The 18,371-nt window shown below is 47.0% G+C and overlaps 1 protein-coding gene across 1 annotated transcript in view; it reads left to right on the top strand.

Annotated features, from left to right (window-relative positions):
• Positions 1 to 1,118: 1,118 nt before the first annotated feature.
• The window catches only part of LOC311233443 (neurobeachin-like), a gene marked incomplete at both ends in the record, with an annotated part of 105,726 nt that continues 88,473 nt past the window's right edge, over positions 1,119 to 18,371 (top strand). Inside the window, 3 exons of the mRNA XM_084320411.1 lie at positions 1,119 to 1,159; positions 1,310 to 1,418; positions 2,023 to 2,175. Coding sequence (XP_084176537.1) covers positions 1,119 to 1,159; positions 1,310 to 1,418; positions 2,023 to 2,175 — 303 coding nt within the window. The remainder of the gene's footprint in view (positions 1,160 to 1,309; positions 1,419 to 2,022; positions 2,176 to 18,371) is intronic.

The raw sequence follows: 18,371 nt of genomic DNA, 5'->3' as shown, positions 1-18,371 counted from the left end.
CCCTCTTTCCCTGATCCTCCAATCATTTGTGAAAAGCCCTCAAACCCACTTTTCACTCTAGCTTTTGGACCTATCGTTTTGTTTTGTTGTTTTTTAACCCATACTATAAAGCATCTTTGAGCACTGTGAAATATAAATCTAATGTACCGGTATTATTATCTTCATCAGTAAAAGTGTCTTGAAGCATAGTGTTCTGGTTCTTTCTGCCTCATAGAAATATAGGTCAATATTTCCTGATGGGATGCAACATTCTGTCACTGAAATTATGTTTATTCTTTGTATTTCTATTTAATAAGTATTTCTTTATTTAATTATTATATATTTTGTATTTCTTCAGCTATATGACCAGGAGACAGGGACATTACAACACCTTGGATTGATTTGACAGATTTTCCCTCCTCTATATGGTTTAAACACATACTAAATTAACTACATTGATTTCCTGTTATAGCTACTGAAAACACTGCAACAAGAAATAAACTTGCATCCAAGCTGTTCCCTAGCAACACAATTTCACTGAAACCTATATTATCCAATACCTTTGAACTACCTTTGTACAGGAAAATGCAAACGTATAGGAGAAGGGAATGAAGAGATAATGGGGTGTGGCCACCATGTGGAATCCTTGAGGTCCAGGGGTGTAGAACCAAAGCGCAAGTGGAAAACACAGTTTCTAACCCTTTGAGGTGTACAATCTCACTTGTGATTATTCTAATGATGATGTGCTAACAATGGCTACAGCTCTATTTCCAGAGCAAGATGACATTCCGAAATCGGTGTAAAAGGAAAAAAAGTGTATCTGCACTCCAGCTCTTTCAGTGATGTACTGTAGCTACCAGTAGAATCCTAAAATCATGTCTTGGAATTAGTTAAACACTGCTCTATTTTGCAGTTACTAGCTGCAGATGGCAGAGGGATTTGTGGCTTAGGCAGAGACAGTAGAGTAGAGATGAGATGAAAGCATGTTTCGTCTTCTCAAGGTCAGCAGAGGATAAAAAGGGCCTTGTTTTTTAAATGTTCTTCAGCCGAGACTGAACAACCCTATTAACTTGATCATGGAAACAGAAGTCTGACCCAAACGCCACACCAAAAGTGTCAAGCTATGTTGCAGACTGGAGATGCCAGAGCTGAGAGAAGACATAGTAGACATCAGCATTCTGTAAATGTCTTCTGTTTGTGCACAGAAGACAGTTTGTAATGAAGTGTGTGTGTGTGTGTGTGTGTGTGTGTGTGTGTGTGTGTGTGTGTGTGTGTGTGTGTGTGTGTGTGTGTGTGTGTGTGTGTGTGTGTGTGTGTGTGTGTGTTGCAGTGCTACACTGTTGGCGTTCCTGGTGGAGCTGTTGAAGAGCTCCGTGGCCATGCAGGAACAGATGCTGGGGGGGAAAGGGTTCCTGGTAATTGGCTACCTGCTGGAGAAGGTCAGTATTCATGTACTTTTTTATTTTTTACCATATTCTGTAAATGCGGGGTCTATTATTAATATTCTTGAATAGTTTGGTTTGTAAATAGAAAACATAGCTTTTTTTGGAACTTTATTAACCCATTGGGGGCGACAGTGGCTCAGGAGGTAGAGCGGTCAGGAGGAATTTAAGGTTCCCGGTTCGATTCTGACTAGTCTCGGCAGCGTGTCGAAGTGTCCTTGAGCAAGACACTTAACCCCTAATTGCTCCTGATGAGCAGGTTGGCACCTTGCATGGTTACCTCCGCCGTCGGTGTGTGAATAACCGAGTTACAGGCAGTCATTTGCATAATCATATCATATCATGTTATATATTAACCATTTCACTACCACACTACATACGGTTAACCCTTTCACTACCACACTACAGACGGTTAACCATCTGTAGTGTGGTAGTGAAAGGGTTAACCTTATGTAGTGTGGTAGTGAAGGGGTTAATCATTTGTCGTGTGGCAGTGAAAGGGTTAACGTTCTGGATTGCGGCAGTGCAAGAGTTAACCCTTTGGTAGTGTGGCAGTGAAAGGGTTAACCACTGTCGACTAATGGACTTGTCTTGTGTCCAGTCATCGCGGGTCCACATCACCAGGGCCGTACTGGAGCAGTTCCTCTCGTTTGCCAAGTACCTGGACGGCCTGACTCACGGAGCGCCACTCCTCAAACAGCTCTGTGATCACGTGCTCTTCAACGCCGCCATCTGGATACACACCCCTGCCAAGGTATGGCAGAGATATTTCAACCCTAATGCTATACACCTGTAACCTCTAACTTTATGTCAGTTAAGTAACAGTGTTTAAAAGTTGAGAGTGTTGTGTACACTCATAATTAGAGACAGTAGAGTTGCTGTCGGATACAAATATACATGGGGTGTCCAAAGAAATCTCAAAACAGACTTACAGTATATGGTTCTACATGGCTCAGTATGAGGAGGGTTCAAGGAGAAAGGTTCAACACGATGAGGTTACAAATGATCGATCAGAAGAGAGAAGAGAGTGTGATGCTATAGAGCAGGGGTCAGCAACCTTTTTGACATGGAGTGCCTGTTTGAAATATAGTTGTAACTAGTGTGCCTCAACAATATTCCATGCATCGTAATTTTTTTTTCTCATAATCGGGTCTTTTTAATGATAATTTTTACATTATTACATCATTATTGTTATTGTTATTATTAACAATATTATTATGATGGTTGTATCAACCCTAAATCTGAGTTGGGGGGGGGGGGGGGATGCAATGCAGACAAACAGCTGCATACAGTGCGACCATTTCACTCACATTTGCCCATACATTTTTGGACACATCACACACCATCGAGCTATGTGCTGTCATAGCTCCACCTACAGGCCTAATGGATAACACCAGGAGAACACCAGGATGTGAATGGAGGGTGAATGTGAGGTATATCGTGTAAATACGTTTTGATTGATCGCAAGACTACACTGTAAAAATAATAATAATAATAAGTTACCAGAACTTAAAAATATTGAGTTCAGTTACTGTGCATTAAGGTTTTCAGTTTTCAATCCATAATAAGTTAACAGAAAAATAAGTACACAACCACATTATTTCAACCTAATAAAACTATGTTTATTGTCATTGTTTTAAGAACACAAGTTGACTTGGTAATACTCACATTTTGAGTAAAAAAATTTGCTTTTAACATGTGCAATGTTCAATGAAATAGAAAAATAAATAATAAAATGTGTTGAATAATCCCACACTGGTCACAATGGTGACCGTAATAATGTTTTTGTTATAAGGCTCTGCAAATGTTACTGAATGATGTAGCAATGTATTTCCAGCTAAATTGAAATAATAAACAAATAAAGGGTCTCAATTAAATATGTGGTAGTAAAAAGAACCTGTGGGAGGATTTCAACAAGATAAATGCGACAACAGTGCAAAAAATTTCACTATAATATTTCAAAAAAAAGAAAGAAAAAAATTATATAATTTTTTTTCTTTTTTTTTATACTGCTGCCCCCTGTGCCTATGAAAATGCCCCTGCGTGCTTATGCAGGCACGCGTGCCTAGGGTTGCCTACCCCTGCTATAGAGTTATGCTAGCATAGCTAGGGAGATGGTGGAGTATGCTATCTGCATGAAAACACAGCCTGAGGCAAGTGTGGAAGCCTGGTACGCCCAATATCTCCCTTGGCCAGGGGATGGTTTCCTTCCGACTGACCGACAGATGTTGGCTTTCCATTGGGGAGACCCGAGGTACAATGGAGGTGTTACTTATACATGTCTGAAAGTCAGGGGCTCGTTCAAACTACCATATTTTGTGGAGAACAAGTTTGTTATTTAGGAACAACGACCACTATGAATTTAGAATTGTTTCGTTTTTTCAGGGTTGTAATTAGCATTCTCCAACATGTGCCCAATTGTAAACCATTGTTTGTTTGAGCCATGCTATTTTCTTCCTTATCTACAGAAACAACTAATGTGATCACCCCCTCTCAATAAAGACATTCATTTATTTACATGTACTGTATTTCTTTATAAGGAATTAAATATATATATATATATATATATATATATATATATATATATATATATATATATATATATATATATATATATATATATATATATAATACATAGAGAGAGAGAGAGAGAGAGAGAGAGAGAGAGAGAGAGAGAGAGAGAGGGAGGGAGACTGAATTAAAACACAAGCAGAGAGAGATATATTGAATTAAAACAGGCAGATAGAGATATACTGAATTAAAACACACAATTTAATATTGCATAGAAAAGATAGTGTATTTACAGAAGACCTGATTTAGAAAAACATTTATTTACATATGTTATGGTTTGTAACCGACCCCAATCGCACAACACAAGACAGGTATGATGGTTTGCCAAGAAACAGGTATTTATTGAACAACAGGGAAATACAGGGAAAAGGGCACTGTCCCTTTAAGGGAGAATCACAAATACAGGAATATAATATGAGGGGAAGGAAAGGTGCCTTTAAGAGGCGGGCAGGAAAAGGGAACGCCAAAGGGAAGGTTAAGGGAACGCCTTGGGACAGAGGAACTAGAGACTAGGTAAACCAGGGACAAGGAGAACTAGGGAGAGAGGACTAGGGACTAGGAGAGCTAGGGAACAGGAGAAACGGGGACTAGGGGAACTAGGGACAAGGAACTAGGTGGAACTAGAAGGGGAGAACTTGGGACCAGGAACTAGGTGGAACTAGAAAGGGGAGAACTAGGGAACAGGAACTAGGTGGAACTAGAAGGGGAGAACTTGGGACCAGGAACTAGGTGGAAACTAGAAAGGGGAGAACTAGGGAAAGAGAACAAGGGACAAGGAACTAGCTGGAACTAGAAGGGGAGAACTTGGGACAGGAACTAGGTGGAACTAGAAACAGAGGGGACTGAGGCCCGCGGAGGCGGGCTGGGGTACAGGGAGGAACTGGGGACTGGTGGGAAAACATCTGGGCCGCTCTGCAGGACAGAGGAGAGAGTTAATGCACAAAGGGAAAAAACAGAGCAGGTGCAGAACAGTCCAAATAACAAAGTGAACAAAGTAATAATATCTTCGTGTGACAAACACACAGGGGGAGATGTAAAGTCCAAAAATACTATTCTAAGTCAGAACCAAAAACAGAGGCATTACGCTGGGAGATGAAATGTCCAAACTAACTAACAGAGGCTATACGCTGGGAGATGAAATGTCCAAACTAACTAACAGAGGCTATACGCTGGGAGAGTGACATCACAATCAAAACTCACCCAGGCGTATGCGTAAAGGTACAGGAACAGCAGCGGGAACGGGGGCAAGGACACTACGCTGGGTGAGTGACATCACAATCAAAACTCACCCAGGCGTATGCGTAAAGGTAAGGGACAGCAACGGGGCGAGGGCAAGGGGCACCACGCTGGGTGAGTGACATCACAATCAAAACTCACCCAGGCGTGTGCGTAATGGTACAGGGGCAGCAACGGGGCGAGGGCAAGGGGCACCACGCTGGGTGAGTGACATCACAATCAAAACTCACCCAGGCGTGTGCGTAATGGTACAGGGGCAGCAACGGGGCGAGGGCATCGCCACCGGGTGGCTGGCTGTCGGAGCCGAGGAACAGAGTGCTGGAACAGCGGCGGTGACGAGGATGTCGTCCACCGGGTAGCCGCTGTCGGAGCCGAGGAACAGGGTGCTGGAACAGCAGCGGTGACGAGGATGTCGTCCACCGGGTAGCCGCTGTCGGAGCCGAGGAACAGAGTGCGCGCCACACCTTGGTGTGCGCGTCGGAACAGGGAGCTGGAACAGTGGCGGTGGCGAGGATGTCGTCCACCGGGTAGCCACTGTCGGAGCCGAGGAACAGAGTGCGCGCCACACCTTGGTGTGCGCGTCGGAACAGTGGCGGTGGCGAGAGCGTCGTCCACCGGGTAGCCGCTGTCGGAGCCGAGGAACAGAGTGCGCGCCACACCTTGGTGTGCGCGTCGGAACAGTGGCGGTGGCGAGAGCGTCGTCCACCGGGTAGCCGCTGTCGGAGCCGAGGAACAGAGTGCGCGCCACACCTTGGTGTGCGCGTCGGAACCGAGAGACGCCTCGGGGTGCGTCTGCGAGGAGGAGTGTGCCAAGCACGAAGGTCTGGAAGATGCGCGTCAGTGCGCTGGTACGGAGGAGCGTGCCAAGCTCGAAGGTCTGGAAGATGCGCGTCCGTGCGCTGGTACGGAGGAGCGTGCCAAGCTCGAAGGTCTGGAAGATGCGCGTCCGTGCGCTGGTACGGAGGAGCGTGCCAAGCTCGAGGGTCCGGGAGATGCGCGTCAGTGCGCTGGTACGGAGGAGCGTGCCAAGCTCGAGGGTCCGGGAGATGCGCGTCAGTGCGCTGGTACGGAGGAGCGTGCCAAGCTCGAGGGTCCGGGAGATGCGCGTCAGTGCGCTGGTACGGAGGAGCGTGCCAAGCTCGAGGGTCCGGGAGATGCGCGTCAGTGCGCTGGTACGGAGGAGCGTGCCAAGCTCGAGGGTCCTTGGAAGATGCGCGTTGCGCGCGCTGAGGACTGGAGAGCGTCTGCGCTGGTCTGGATGTGCATCAGGACGAACAGCTGCGCGGGGGTCTGCAGTGGAACGCTGGGGTGCCTCCCGTGGAAGTACAGGGAGCGCAGACCAGTCTCCCCCACAGGCAACGGCGACAGCTGGCGAAGGCTGGAGCAAACATCTCGACGCCGGAGAATGGAACAGCAAAGGCAGACAGAGGATCTCCCGAAAGAGTCTAGATGTTTAGAGAATATGACTCGGCAAGTATACAACACGACCCCACGCCAAAACGAGGGGAAGCGCCCTGGTATTTAAAGCCCACAGGGGGACTAATTAGCCTGCCACCACAGGTGCGAGAGATAATAGAATATCAAACAGGTGTGGCCACTAAGGGTAAGGAACGAGAGGGTGGGGGCTAGAGAGAGTGAGTAGGGAATTCCTAACAGTAGGCTTAAAGAAGACAGAGAATAGGGAATTCCTAACAGTAGGCTTAAAGAAGACAGAGAAAAGGTAGTGAGCAGCGGGCAAAACCTCACAGTATCCCCCCCTCCAACGGGAGCCACCCGGCGACCCAAAACAAATACAGACAGAGTGGCAGGGGGCAAAACAAGAGGTACTGGCCAAGCCAGCAGGGGAAGCCACCACAAGAGTGGGGCTAGCAAAAGAAACAGGGTCGCCGAGGGGTAACTAGGGTAGCAGAGGGGCAACTGGGGGAACTGGTCTAGAGGAACTGGGTCTAGAGAACTAGTCTAGAGGAACTGGTCTAGAGAACTGGTCTAGAGAACCGGGCTAGAGAACTGGTCTAGAGAACTGGTTTAGAGAACTGGTCTAGAGAACTGGTCTAGAGAACTGAGGGGCAAGCAGGGTAGCAAAGGGTTAACCATGGAAGCACCGGGAAAGGGCTAGCAGAGGGAAGGTTAGCTGCCAGGGCACTGATAGCTACAGGGCCTATGCTAGCTGTACTGCTACATCAACATAGAGGCTGCGCAAGCTGCCGGAGCCAGGCTAGCAGAGGGAAAGGGTAGCTGCCAGGGCACTGATAGCTACAGGGCCTATGCTAGCTGTACTGCTACATCAACATAGAGGCTGCGCTAGCTGCCGGAGCTAGGCTGGCAGACAGGGCTGGACCAGCATGAGAGCACAAGCTAGCTGGAAGGACAGTCCTAGCTGTGTGAGAAAAACTGACCTTGCTAGCTGAAAGGGCAGTCCTAGCAGTGGGATAAACTACACAAAAAAGTGGAGGCCATGCAGAGGGACCGGGTTAGCTGCTTGGGCCTGGCTAGCTACAGGGCCTATGCCAGCTGCAAGGCTGCATTAACAAAGAGGCTGTGCTAGCAGCCGGGGCCAAGCTAGCAGACTGGGGCTCTGCTGAGGGACTGGGTTAGCTGCCAGGGCATGGCTAGCTACAGGGGGGTCAAACAGGGCAAAACGGGAAGCAAACAGGGGAGCTAACCGGGGAGACTAACAAGCCAAACAGGGGAGTAACAGGCTAACAAGGGAGCTAAACAGGACTAACAGGGAAGCTAAACCGGGCAAACAGGGAAGCTAACAGGGCTAACAGGGGAGCTAGAGGGGAGACTAACAAGCTAACAGGGGAGCTAACAGGGCTAACAGGGGAGCTAGAGGGAACAAGAAAAAAAAAGGCAAACTCAACATACACAGTCTGTGCTGGCTGGGGTCGTAGACTTGGTGGGGTCGTACTGTTATGGTTTGTAACCGACCCCAATCGCACAACACAAGACAGGTATGATGGTTTGCCAAGAAACAGGTATTTATTGAACAACAGGGAAATACAGGGAAAAGGGCACTGTCCCTTTAAGGGAGAATCACAAATACAGGAATATAATATGAGGGGAAGGAAAGGTGCCTTTAAGAGGCGGGCAGGAAAAGGGAACGCCAAAGGGAAGGTTAAGGGAACGCCTTGGGACAGAGGAACTAGAGACTAGGTAAACCAGGGACAAGGAGAACTAGGGAGAGAGGACTAGGGACTAGGAGAGCTAGGGAACAGGAGAAACGGGGACTAGGGGAACTAGGGACAAGGAACTAGGTGGAACTAGAAGGGGAGAACTTGGGACCAGGAACTAGGTGGAACTAGAAAGGGGAGAACTAGGGAACAGGAACTAGGTGGAACTAGAAGGGGAGAACTTGGGACCAGGAACTAGGTGGAAACTAGAAAGGGGAGAACTAGGGAAAGAGAACAAGGGACAAGGAACTAGCTGGAACTAGAAGGGGAGAACTTGGGACAGGAACTAGGTGGAACTAGAAACAGAGGGGACTGAGGCCCGCGGAGGCGGGCTGGGGTACAGGGAGGAACTGGGGACTGGTGGGAAAACATCTGGGCCGCTCTGCAGGACAGAGGAGAGAGTTAATGCACAAAGGGAAAAAACAGAGCAGGTGCAGAACAGTCCAAATAACAAAGTGAACAAAGTAATAATATCTTCGTGTGACAAACACACAGGGGGAGATGTAAAGTCCAAAAATACTATTCTAAGTCAGAACCAAAAACAGAGGCATTACGCTGGGAGATGAAATGTCCAAACTAACTAACAGAGGCTATACGCTGGGAGATGAAATGTCCAAACTAACTAACAGAGGCTATACGCTGGGAGAGTGACATCACAATCAAAACTCACCCAGGCGTATGCGTAAAGGTACAGGAACAGCAGCGGGAACGGGGGCAAGGACACTACGCTGGGTGAGTGACATCACAATCAAAACTCACCCAGGCGTATGCGTAAAGGTAAGGGACAGCAACGGGGCGAGGGCAAGGGGCACCACGCTGGGTGAGTGACATCACAATCAAAACTCACCCAGGCGTGTGCGTAATGGTACAGGGGCAGCAACGGGGCGAGGGCAAGGGGCACCACGCTGGGTGAGTGACATCACAATCAAAACTCACCCAGGCGTGTGCGTAATGGTACAGGGGCAGCAACGGGGCGAGGGCATCGCCACCGGGTGGCTGGCTGTCGGAGCCGAGGAACAGAGTGCTGGAACAGCGGCGGTGACGAGGATGTCGTCCACCGGGTAGCCGCTGTCGGAGCCGAGGAACAGGGTGCTGGAACTGCAGCGGTGACGAGGATGTCGTCCACCGGGTAGCCGCTGTCGGAGCCGAGGAACAGAGTGCGCGCCACACCTTGGTGTGCGCGTCGGAACAGGGAGCTGGAACAGTGGCGGTGGCGAGGATGTCGTCCACCGGGTAGCCACTGTCGGAGCCGAGGAACAGAGTGCGCGCCACACCTTGGTGTGCGCGTCGGAACAGTGGCGGTGGCGAGAGCGTCGTCCACCGGGTAGCCGCTGTCGGAGCCGAGGAACAGAGTGCGCGCCACACCTTGGTGTGCGCGTCGGAACAGTGGCGGTGGCGAGAGCGTCGTCCACCGGGTAGCCGCTGTCGGAGCCGAGGAACAGAGTGCGCGCCACACCTTGGTGTGCGCGTCGGAACCGAGAGACGCCTCGGGGTGCGTCTGCGAGGAGGAGTGTGCCAAGCACGAAGGTCTGGAAGATGCGCGTCAGTGCGCTGGTACGGAGGAGCGTGCCAAGCTCGAAGGTCTGGAAGATGCGCGTCCGTGCGCTGGTACGGAGGAGCGTGCCAAGCTCGAAGGTCTGGAAGATGCGCGTCCGTGCGCTGGTACGGAGGAGCGTGCCAAGCTCGAGGGTCCGGGAGATGCGCGTCAGTGCGCTGGTACGGAGGAGCGTGCCAAGCTCGAGGGTCCGGGAGATGCGCGTCAGTGCGCTGGTACGGAGGAGCGTGCCAAGCTCGAGGGTCCGGGAGATGCGCGTCAGTGCGCTGGTACGGAGGAGCGTGCCAAGCTCGAGGGTCCGGGAGATGCGCGTCAGTGCGCTGGTACGGAGGAGCGTGCCAAGCTCGAGGGTCCTTGGAAGATGCGCGTTGCGCGCGCTGAGGACTGGAGAGCGTCTGCGCTGGTCTGGATGTGCGTCAGGACGAACAGCTGCGCGGGGGTCTGCAGTGGAACGCTGGGGTGCCTCCCGTGGAAGTACAGGGAGCGCAGACCAGTCTCCCCCACAGGCAACGGCGACAGCTGGCGAAGGCTGGAGCAAACATCTCGACGCCGGAGAATGGAACAGCAAAGGCAGACAGAGGATCTCCCGAAAGAGTCTAGATGTTTAGAGAATATGACTCGGCAAGTATACAACACGACCCCACTCCAAAACGAGGGGAAGCGCCCTGGTATTTAAAGCCCACAGGGGGACTAATTAGCCTGCCACCACAGGTGCGAGAGATAATAGAATATCAAACAGGTGTGGCCACTAAGGGTAAGGAACGAGAGGGTGGGGGCTAGAGAGAGTGAGTAGGGAATTCCTAACAGTAGGCTTAAAGAAGACAGAGAATAGGGAATTCCTAACAGTAGGCTTAAAGAAGACAGAGAAAAGGTAGTGAGCAGCGGGCAAAACCTCACAACATATTTCTCATTACAATGTACAATGTGTATGTCAATACAATTAAAACAACTAACTACACATTATATCGGGCAACATATGTCCCCATCACACTTAAAACCACATGAGATCTCACAATATAAAAATGCTAAAATACACCTGTCCGTCTGCAACACAACAAAAAAACATTGAAGCTCCACCCAAACAAAAAAAGTATCCATACTTCCATTCAACACATAATATGTCATCAAGAACAACATATGAGCAACCCAAAAGGGTCCCGTCAGTCCATTTGTGTCAGTTTTTATATCTAGCTCATGAAAAAAAAGATCCCCTTCATCAGGACCTTCCGTTCCACCGAAATAATCCTGCAACAGGTATTGTTCCCCGACGCTCCGCGCTTCAGTCCAATCGTCCAGACAGACCCTGTTGTGACAGGCCGTCCTCAGCCCCAATAAAGAAGCCACTTCCTCTGATCCGGCTACATTCACAACATCTTTCAGTGTCATTGTCCCAACTGCTTGCAGACACTGTCCAAGCCCAGGTCTACTCCCTTCCTGAATGTCCAGCCGGGCTCCACACATCAGAAGCTCCATTATCATGGTAACATTATATTATCCAGTTTTCTGAGCTTCTGCACAATCTTTCTCAGTCTAAAAACTTCCTGGGAAGTGTACCCCCCATTGTTCTTCGACCTCATTTGAGTCCTTGCTGAAAAAATAAACATCTCCAAATCTTCAAAAAAATCTTCCACTTTGACACTTCTCAAATTTTTTGTTGTGTGCAGGAACTTCTGTATCTGCCTGACTGCATAAAATTTTTTCCGTTGTGAATCAGACACTTGAGAAGCATTTGGGAACTCATCTTCCTCAACACTTGAGATGTCATCCCCCCATTGTTTTTCAATCTCACCCCATTGTTTTTCAACTTCATCCTCGTCCATGCTGGACTGAGAGGAACCTGTGTCTTCTATGACCAAACTTGTCACTCCTTCCTTATCCTGAGAGCCCACCCCTCCATCACTTCCCACCACGCCATCCACTGTCTGACTGTGTACATTGTCCACCACATTCAAATGTTCCCCTATTACATCACTTGTCATATTTTTTTGATTCCTTTTTTTACCCTGACGCGGTGTTGGGCTTGGGGGGACAAAAAAACCTCTGCTCTCCCCTGTTACCTCGCCACTTGTTGAAGGGGGGGCAGCATCTCTGATTCCCACCTCCTTACCTACACAACCACTGGTCGAGGGGGGAACAGCGTCTCCCACCCCTCCCTCCTCTGTACCTGCACCACCCGCACCACCCCCTGTTACCCCACAGTCGCCACTAGTTGAGGGGGGGGCAGCTTCCCTCACTCCTCCCTCCTCTGTACCAAGGCTCTGCTTCGTACCTGCTACACCGGTTCTGTGGCCCTGCAGCTGGATACTATCTGCTGCGCTACTGTCGGTCTGCAAAGGGACTCTATTTACATTGCTGGCGGTCTGCAGCGGGACTCTGTTGTCGTCACTGCTCTCTGCTCTGCGCTGCAACACTCTTCCCTCCTCTGTACCACTACCTGCACTGATCCCAGCCCCGCGCTCCTCCTGGGGCTGAGGCGGAGGTCGCCTTGCCCCTCTCCCCGCACAATCTCGGGAGATATGACCCAGTTCCCCGCATCCGAAACACTTCCCCGAATTACCAGAACTCACAAAAACCACATAATCAAACTCATCAACCTTTATCTTAAAAACCAACTCAAGCTCCTCTCCGCTGTTGTTTAGAATCATTAAAACCTGTCGCCTGTGTGAGACAACATGCTTTAAAAGCGGAGATTTACATCCCGACGACATTTTTCTTATAGGGGAAATTATCCTCCCATGTCGTGCTAGTTGACTTCTCAATAGTTCGTCACTGATGAACGGCGGAACGTTGGAAATAAAGACATTTCTGCCTGGTGTGGAGAGCGGCTCTACAGAAAGAAAAGCCCCGTCAACACTTATCCCCGATTGAACCAGTGTGTGCACCTTGTCCAACGAGTCAAGAAAAATCACTACTCCTTGATTCATTCTTGCAGCTGATTTAATGCTTTTATGTCCAACAATACTTCCAACTGCCAAACTGCAGTCCTCTACTGACACATTAGGAACAGATATCTTGATACCATGCTTTCTACCAATTTTGGAAAAGTCCATATTGGCGTCTGACGTCATCCAGCAGCACAGCCTGGCCGATGCGGCCAAACAAACAAAACACTCCCACTTAACCCTATACACACCAAAACACACAGCAAACCAACACTACACTTATAATACAATATCCCATAAACAAATTAACAAAATAGACAGATAAAGATAGAAAAAAACTCACTACACCTCCAATCTCCAACCTCTCCAATCTCTCCAATCTCATTCCCAGCATGCACTGAGAGAGAGAGAGAGAGAGAGAGAGAGAGAGAGAGAGAGAGAGAGAGAGAGAGAGAGAGAGAGAGAGAGAGAGAGAGGCGTATATTTACCCAGGGAAACATATACCATTTGTTTTATCCAAAGTACTGTGGGAGTGAAATCGACTCTCGGTGTGGAGAGGATTGCTCATGAGTGTGAAAGACTATTAGGCATAAACAAACGGAGGGTAAAAGAAGACAGAGAGAGAGTGAAATGCTATTTTCCACTCATGGTTCATTGGAGGAAGTACCACAATGTTCTTGTCTGCAGGCAGGGAAAACTGAGCATGAAGAACAAAGCAGCGAAGGAGGGGATGGGATGCAGAGCACATGCGAGTGTCCTTTACTGTATGTTAGACAAAGGAGTTAGCAGGAGAAAGGAGGGGTTGCGTGGTAGAGTGGGGTGTGGTTTGGGCTCTGCTGCAGGAGAGAGATGGGTGGGAGTGGCTCATGGGAGCAGTGCCAGGGTTAATTAATTGGCACAGGTGTTACCTGTTGACTAATTGCACCTGCATTAAAGTAGCACCTGGAGGAGAGGCCGCATCAGGGGAAACTGGCTTGAACCCATTGTTAAACTGGCCTATAGTGTATTTATCAGTGTCAAGCATAGGAGCCCGATGTTGCTTAAAATATCTAAATAAAGTACTAATCGAACACATGTACGTTATGTTATAGCCATAAGTACAATGTCTGTACAAAATGTACAATGTGTACATATTACAAATAAGTACATAATACATATGCAAAAACCTTTTACTTTTCAGAAAACGTTTGAGCTCCCCTGCTGAAAACTACCAAGAAACACTTTTCCGATCGCCTCGCCCAAACCCTAACCCAAACCTTAACTACACAGTTACCTTCAACTAACCCTAACCTTACAGTATATCTTAACCATAACTGTTAAACGTTAAAGCGAACCATCACCATAGTATTTATGTGTTTGTATTGGGGTGGTTGGGTGGTTTAGTCTAGTGGTGGGAGCACTCACCCGTGACCACAATTACTGTTGGTTCGACTCCCGGTCGCAGTGTTTGTTTTGGACTTTTCCCGATAGGAAACGTAAATATATTACTTATGGCTATAACATAACATAGATTATGTACCTTTTTTTTCCTGTGGTCGATTAATACTTTATTTACGTTTTCTGATGAGACCGCGTTGAGCAGAGAGTGTATTGTATTGTATTGTATTTTGTGTGTGTGTTAGATATTAAAAGTGTGCTCATTTGAGAAGCTAAACTGTGTTGGGTAAAGTACCTGGGGGTACCGGCCTTCACTGTTACAGCATGTTTTGCAGGGAAAGGACAAAGTGAACTGACAGAAAAGAGTGACATTTGGAAAAGAAAAGAAAAGCCAGCAGGACAGGAGAGAGAAAGACTGAGGAGTGTAGCTTGAGGTTTTCTCCTCTCCTTCACTCACTGAACTAGATGCAAGTGCGTCTGCCTTCCTTGCGGGGCCAGTCGGCTTTTACCACCATTATTTTCAGCATTTCCTGACTGCCTGTCACCCGAACTCTGACCCTGCATTCTGATTGGCTCACTGCGTACAGCAGCGCTAGTCTCTAGGGCATGCAGAGTTTGGAAGGGAGAAACTACTCTTGGCAGCTGCTGCAGGAAGCAGAACCCGAATCTGAAAATCAGACTACAAATTGAATGTATCTGGATGATGACCTAAATGTGTCCTAGCCGTGATTTTAATGTTAATATATAGAATAGAATGGAAATACTTTTATTATCCCGTGGGAAATTTGACACTGCAAATCACTCAACATTTAAACATTTAGACAGGACAGGTCACGAATTAGAATAATAACAATAACACAAATAACACAAAATGAATAATTAAGTTTAGTTTAAGTTTAAGTTTATCTATTATTTTTTTTACCCAGGGACAGTGCACATTAATCAACATCTTCAGTTTCCACATCAATGTAAATGCCAGAATTAGCTAATGAGCTAGTTTTCATCTGTAGTCCCTGCCTAACATGAATGTCTTTATGGTGACCAGGCACAGACATTATTGTCTTGTTGAGCAATCTTAATTAATTTTTTTTACATGATATGAAAGTACCTTCAAAATAAGCCATCACTTACAAATTGGGCAGACACTTTTCGATCTATGTCTTATTAACAAAGATGATAACACAATAGCCGTTTTGAGCTACAGAGCTTCAAAGGGTTGGTGGCTGTTCTCTTAATTAAGATGCATGCAGAACTACAAATACCCACTGGCCTTTGCCACCTAACCAGGGAACAAAATAAGTACCAGCCAACCGCCAATGGCTGGTAAAAAATCTGCCTGGCTGGTAGTTTTTAAAATTTGGCTGGTAAGTCAAAAAGTTAAGTTTGTTCCCTGAGAGCAGAGCTACACAGCAGTGCGCCTATTTTGCGAGCCGAAATAAGTCTGTGGTTTTTTCTTCTTCTCACAACGGGTCAAATGCATCTGTAGTAAAATCCCACAGACTTCCTACAATAATTTGTGGTTATTGTAGTACAATACAATGAGATTGATTATCTGGACGGAGGAGGAAAGATTCATACTTGATAGAATGGTTGGTCTCCTCATCTGGCTTAATGCAGATGAAGAATAAAACGTGTACGCCAGACAAACCAGAATTGTAGTTCAACTCAGCTGATTTATTTGATCAGAGCCAGGAGTCCAAGGTGAATAGAAGGTTGACTTCTACATACAAAAGATGATCAGATAACCTTAACAGCTGTCTGTTGTACAGAAATATCACAATCAGGTTTGCATCCCAAACCTAAATACTGCACATCAAACAGTCACTTGGTTAACATAATTTGAACATACATGGTTTACTGTACACATTATACATGAGTAAATCTGGTTTACAGATCAGGGATCTGTACAACATTACTCTAATCTATAAACAACCATTTGGTGTTTCCCATGATTTTACTCACGTAAAATGCAATCAGCTCACAGTTGTTTCTGGGTGGTTTCGAAGCGGTGGGGGAGCCCCCAGACCCCTGGTTGGGTCCGAGAGCTCCTGAATAACCCTATGTAGGGCCTTATATCCTATCATTTCTAGCCAATAATACATATGGCTGGTCCAATCCTAGCCTTCTTGTGGGGGGTGTCCTTGTGGGCGCTGGCAGCCCCCCCCCCCTTGGGGTTGTGGGGACGTGATGGGACAGACAGAAGGGGCCCATCGGTGGCCCACGTCCGTGTGATCTTTTGCTGAGATGAAGGGACCTGGCTTGTCTCACAAGGGGGGGTGTGACATGATCGCTTTAACCCTTTGGTATGGCTATAGATGTCTAATATCATCCAAGTACAGTCAGTGCTTTCTAAGACTGATACCAGACATCATATGAGACCTTTTGATACTAAACAGTTGATTAATAGATTACTTTGTCTGTGAGTTAGTGTCCATGCTTCAACAAGTCTAAACTGGTCTGCCCTGTGGTCAACCCAGCTCTCTCTGATCAGCATTTACATACAGTCAGTTCGAGAAGGTGTCGTTTGTTCTCTAATTTAGTCATTGCTTGAGTGGGGGTTGAAATAACTGTTGCAGCTGTTATCTGATGCAGCTGTCTCAACTGACAGTTGAGACTGTTTAGCCACTAAGTCCACTCTGCTATTGAAAGGTACATCTGGCTTTATATTTATGGTTCTCCAATTTATTCACACATATTAATTATGAAATTCCAAGGCAATATTACCACATTTCCCCACTTTGACAATTCTCATTGTCACATACTGTATATTGACTTGATTTTCTATACATACTAACCATACAATATAATAATAAAAATCATTTTTTCTTCAAATTTCTCAATTTTTCTTTTTTCTCATATTTTTTCTTTTTCATTATTCTTTGGTACATATCATCAATTAGTTTCTTCTTGTCTTCTTCTTTTCTCCCCCACATTCCCCTGACTATGGCCCCCTCCCGGGGAATCCTGGTGACCCCTTCATCCAGATCCCCAATTAAACTATTCTGCCTTTAATGAAACAGTGTTTACCACCTACTATCATCAGGCTTTGTTCCTCTGGGCTCACAGCCAGAGGCTTATTTGTTGAAAACAATTAAAACAATGTAATCTAAACATTACACATTAAAGTAAAACACAATTTTTTAAAATTATGGTATCCGTTGACATGATCTGTGGAGACACAGAGATTATTCTTCATTCTTTCATACATTTTGCTTCTCCTCTCCTGTTAATTCTTTTTCCAAGTCAGCCCAATCACATTTTGCATAATCAACCCAGTTGGTCTTCTCACCTCTCCCCCCTCTTATGAACATCCCTATGGACATAAACCTTACCACCTCTGCGCACAGACGGACAGGGAGGGCGGAGCCCCACGCAAGGGAAAAAATGTTCCACCACGTCGGCCATAACCTACACCTTACTTTTTACTCTACCTATGTGTATGTGTTTAGTTTAGTACTCTTGCGTTGTGTCATAATCTATATCAGTCGTTACCGTTCAGTCACTTCCCGTCCAACACACCAATCAATCACACAGAGGCCCTTGTTCAACGCTTTGGTTGCACAGTCTCCGACCGTTTTCGCCCCCCCCCCTCCACCCCATGTCGGCCAGCCTCAGCTGAAGCCACTGTTTTTAGGCCTGGACCTCGTCATATTCTGTCCCATGACTGTATTTCCATGGATCTACAGACGAACGACTCCGTCAGTCTGGAGGTATGTCCCAACCTCCGGCCTTTGTATTCGGGGCTTATATTGAAGGAGGGGTAGAGTCCCAAGCGACCTCTCCTCATAATCCAACAATCTCCCACAGGAACTGACTGAACGGGTCACACCATCGTGTCATAATCTAATGAAATGTATTCCTACACATTTTCCCCATGATCCCCCCACTCGTGATGGTCCATCCTCCCTCTCCGCCTGAACTGCAAGGGAACAAAAACACAGAACAAATTTTCCTTATACAATATGTCAAATATTTCTCAAGAGACGCCAAATGGTTAATCATTATGCAAAACGTAATGGGACCACTTAACTGCCATTGATCTGATCCAATGTATCTCACGCTCCAACCGTCCTCTCAGAGAAACAACAAACAAAAAACAAAAGGCAAATAATCAAAAAAAACATTCCAACAGATGTGAAAATCAATCAAATGAAAT

This window comes from Notolepis coatsorum (assembly GCF_963971535.1).
Source record: "Notolepis coatsorum genome assembly, chromosome: 8".
In the NCBI taxonomy this organism is placed as follows: Eukaryota; Metazoa; Chordata; class Actinopteri; order Aulopiformes; family Paralepididae; genus Notolepis; species Notolepis coatsorum.
This window is presented reverse-complemented; position numbering and strand designations above follow the sequence as displayed.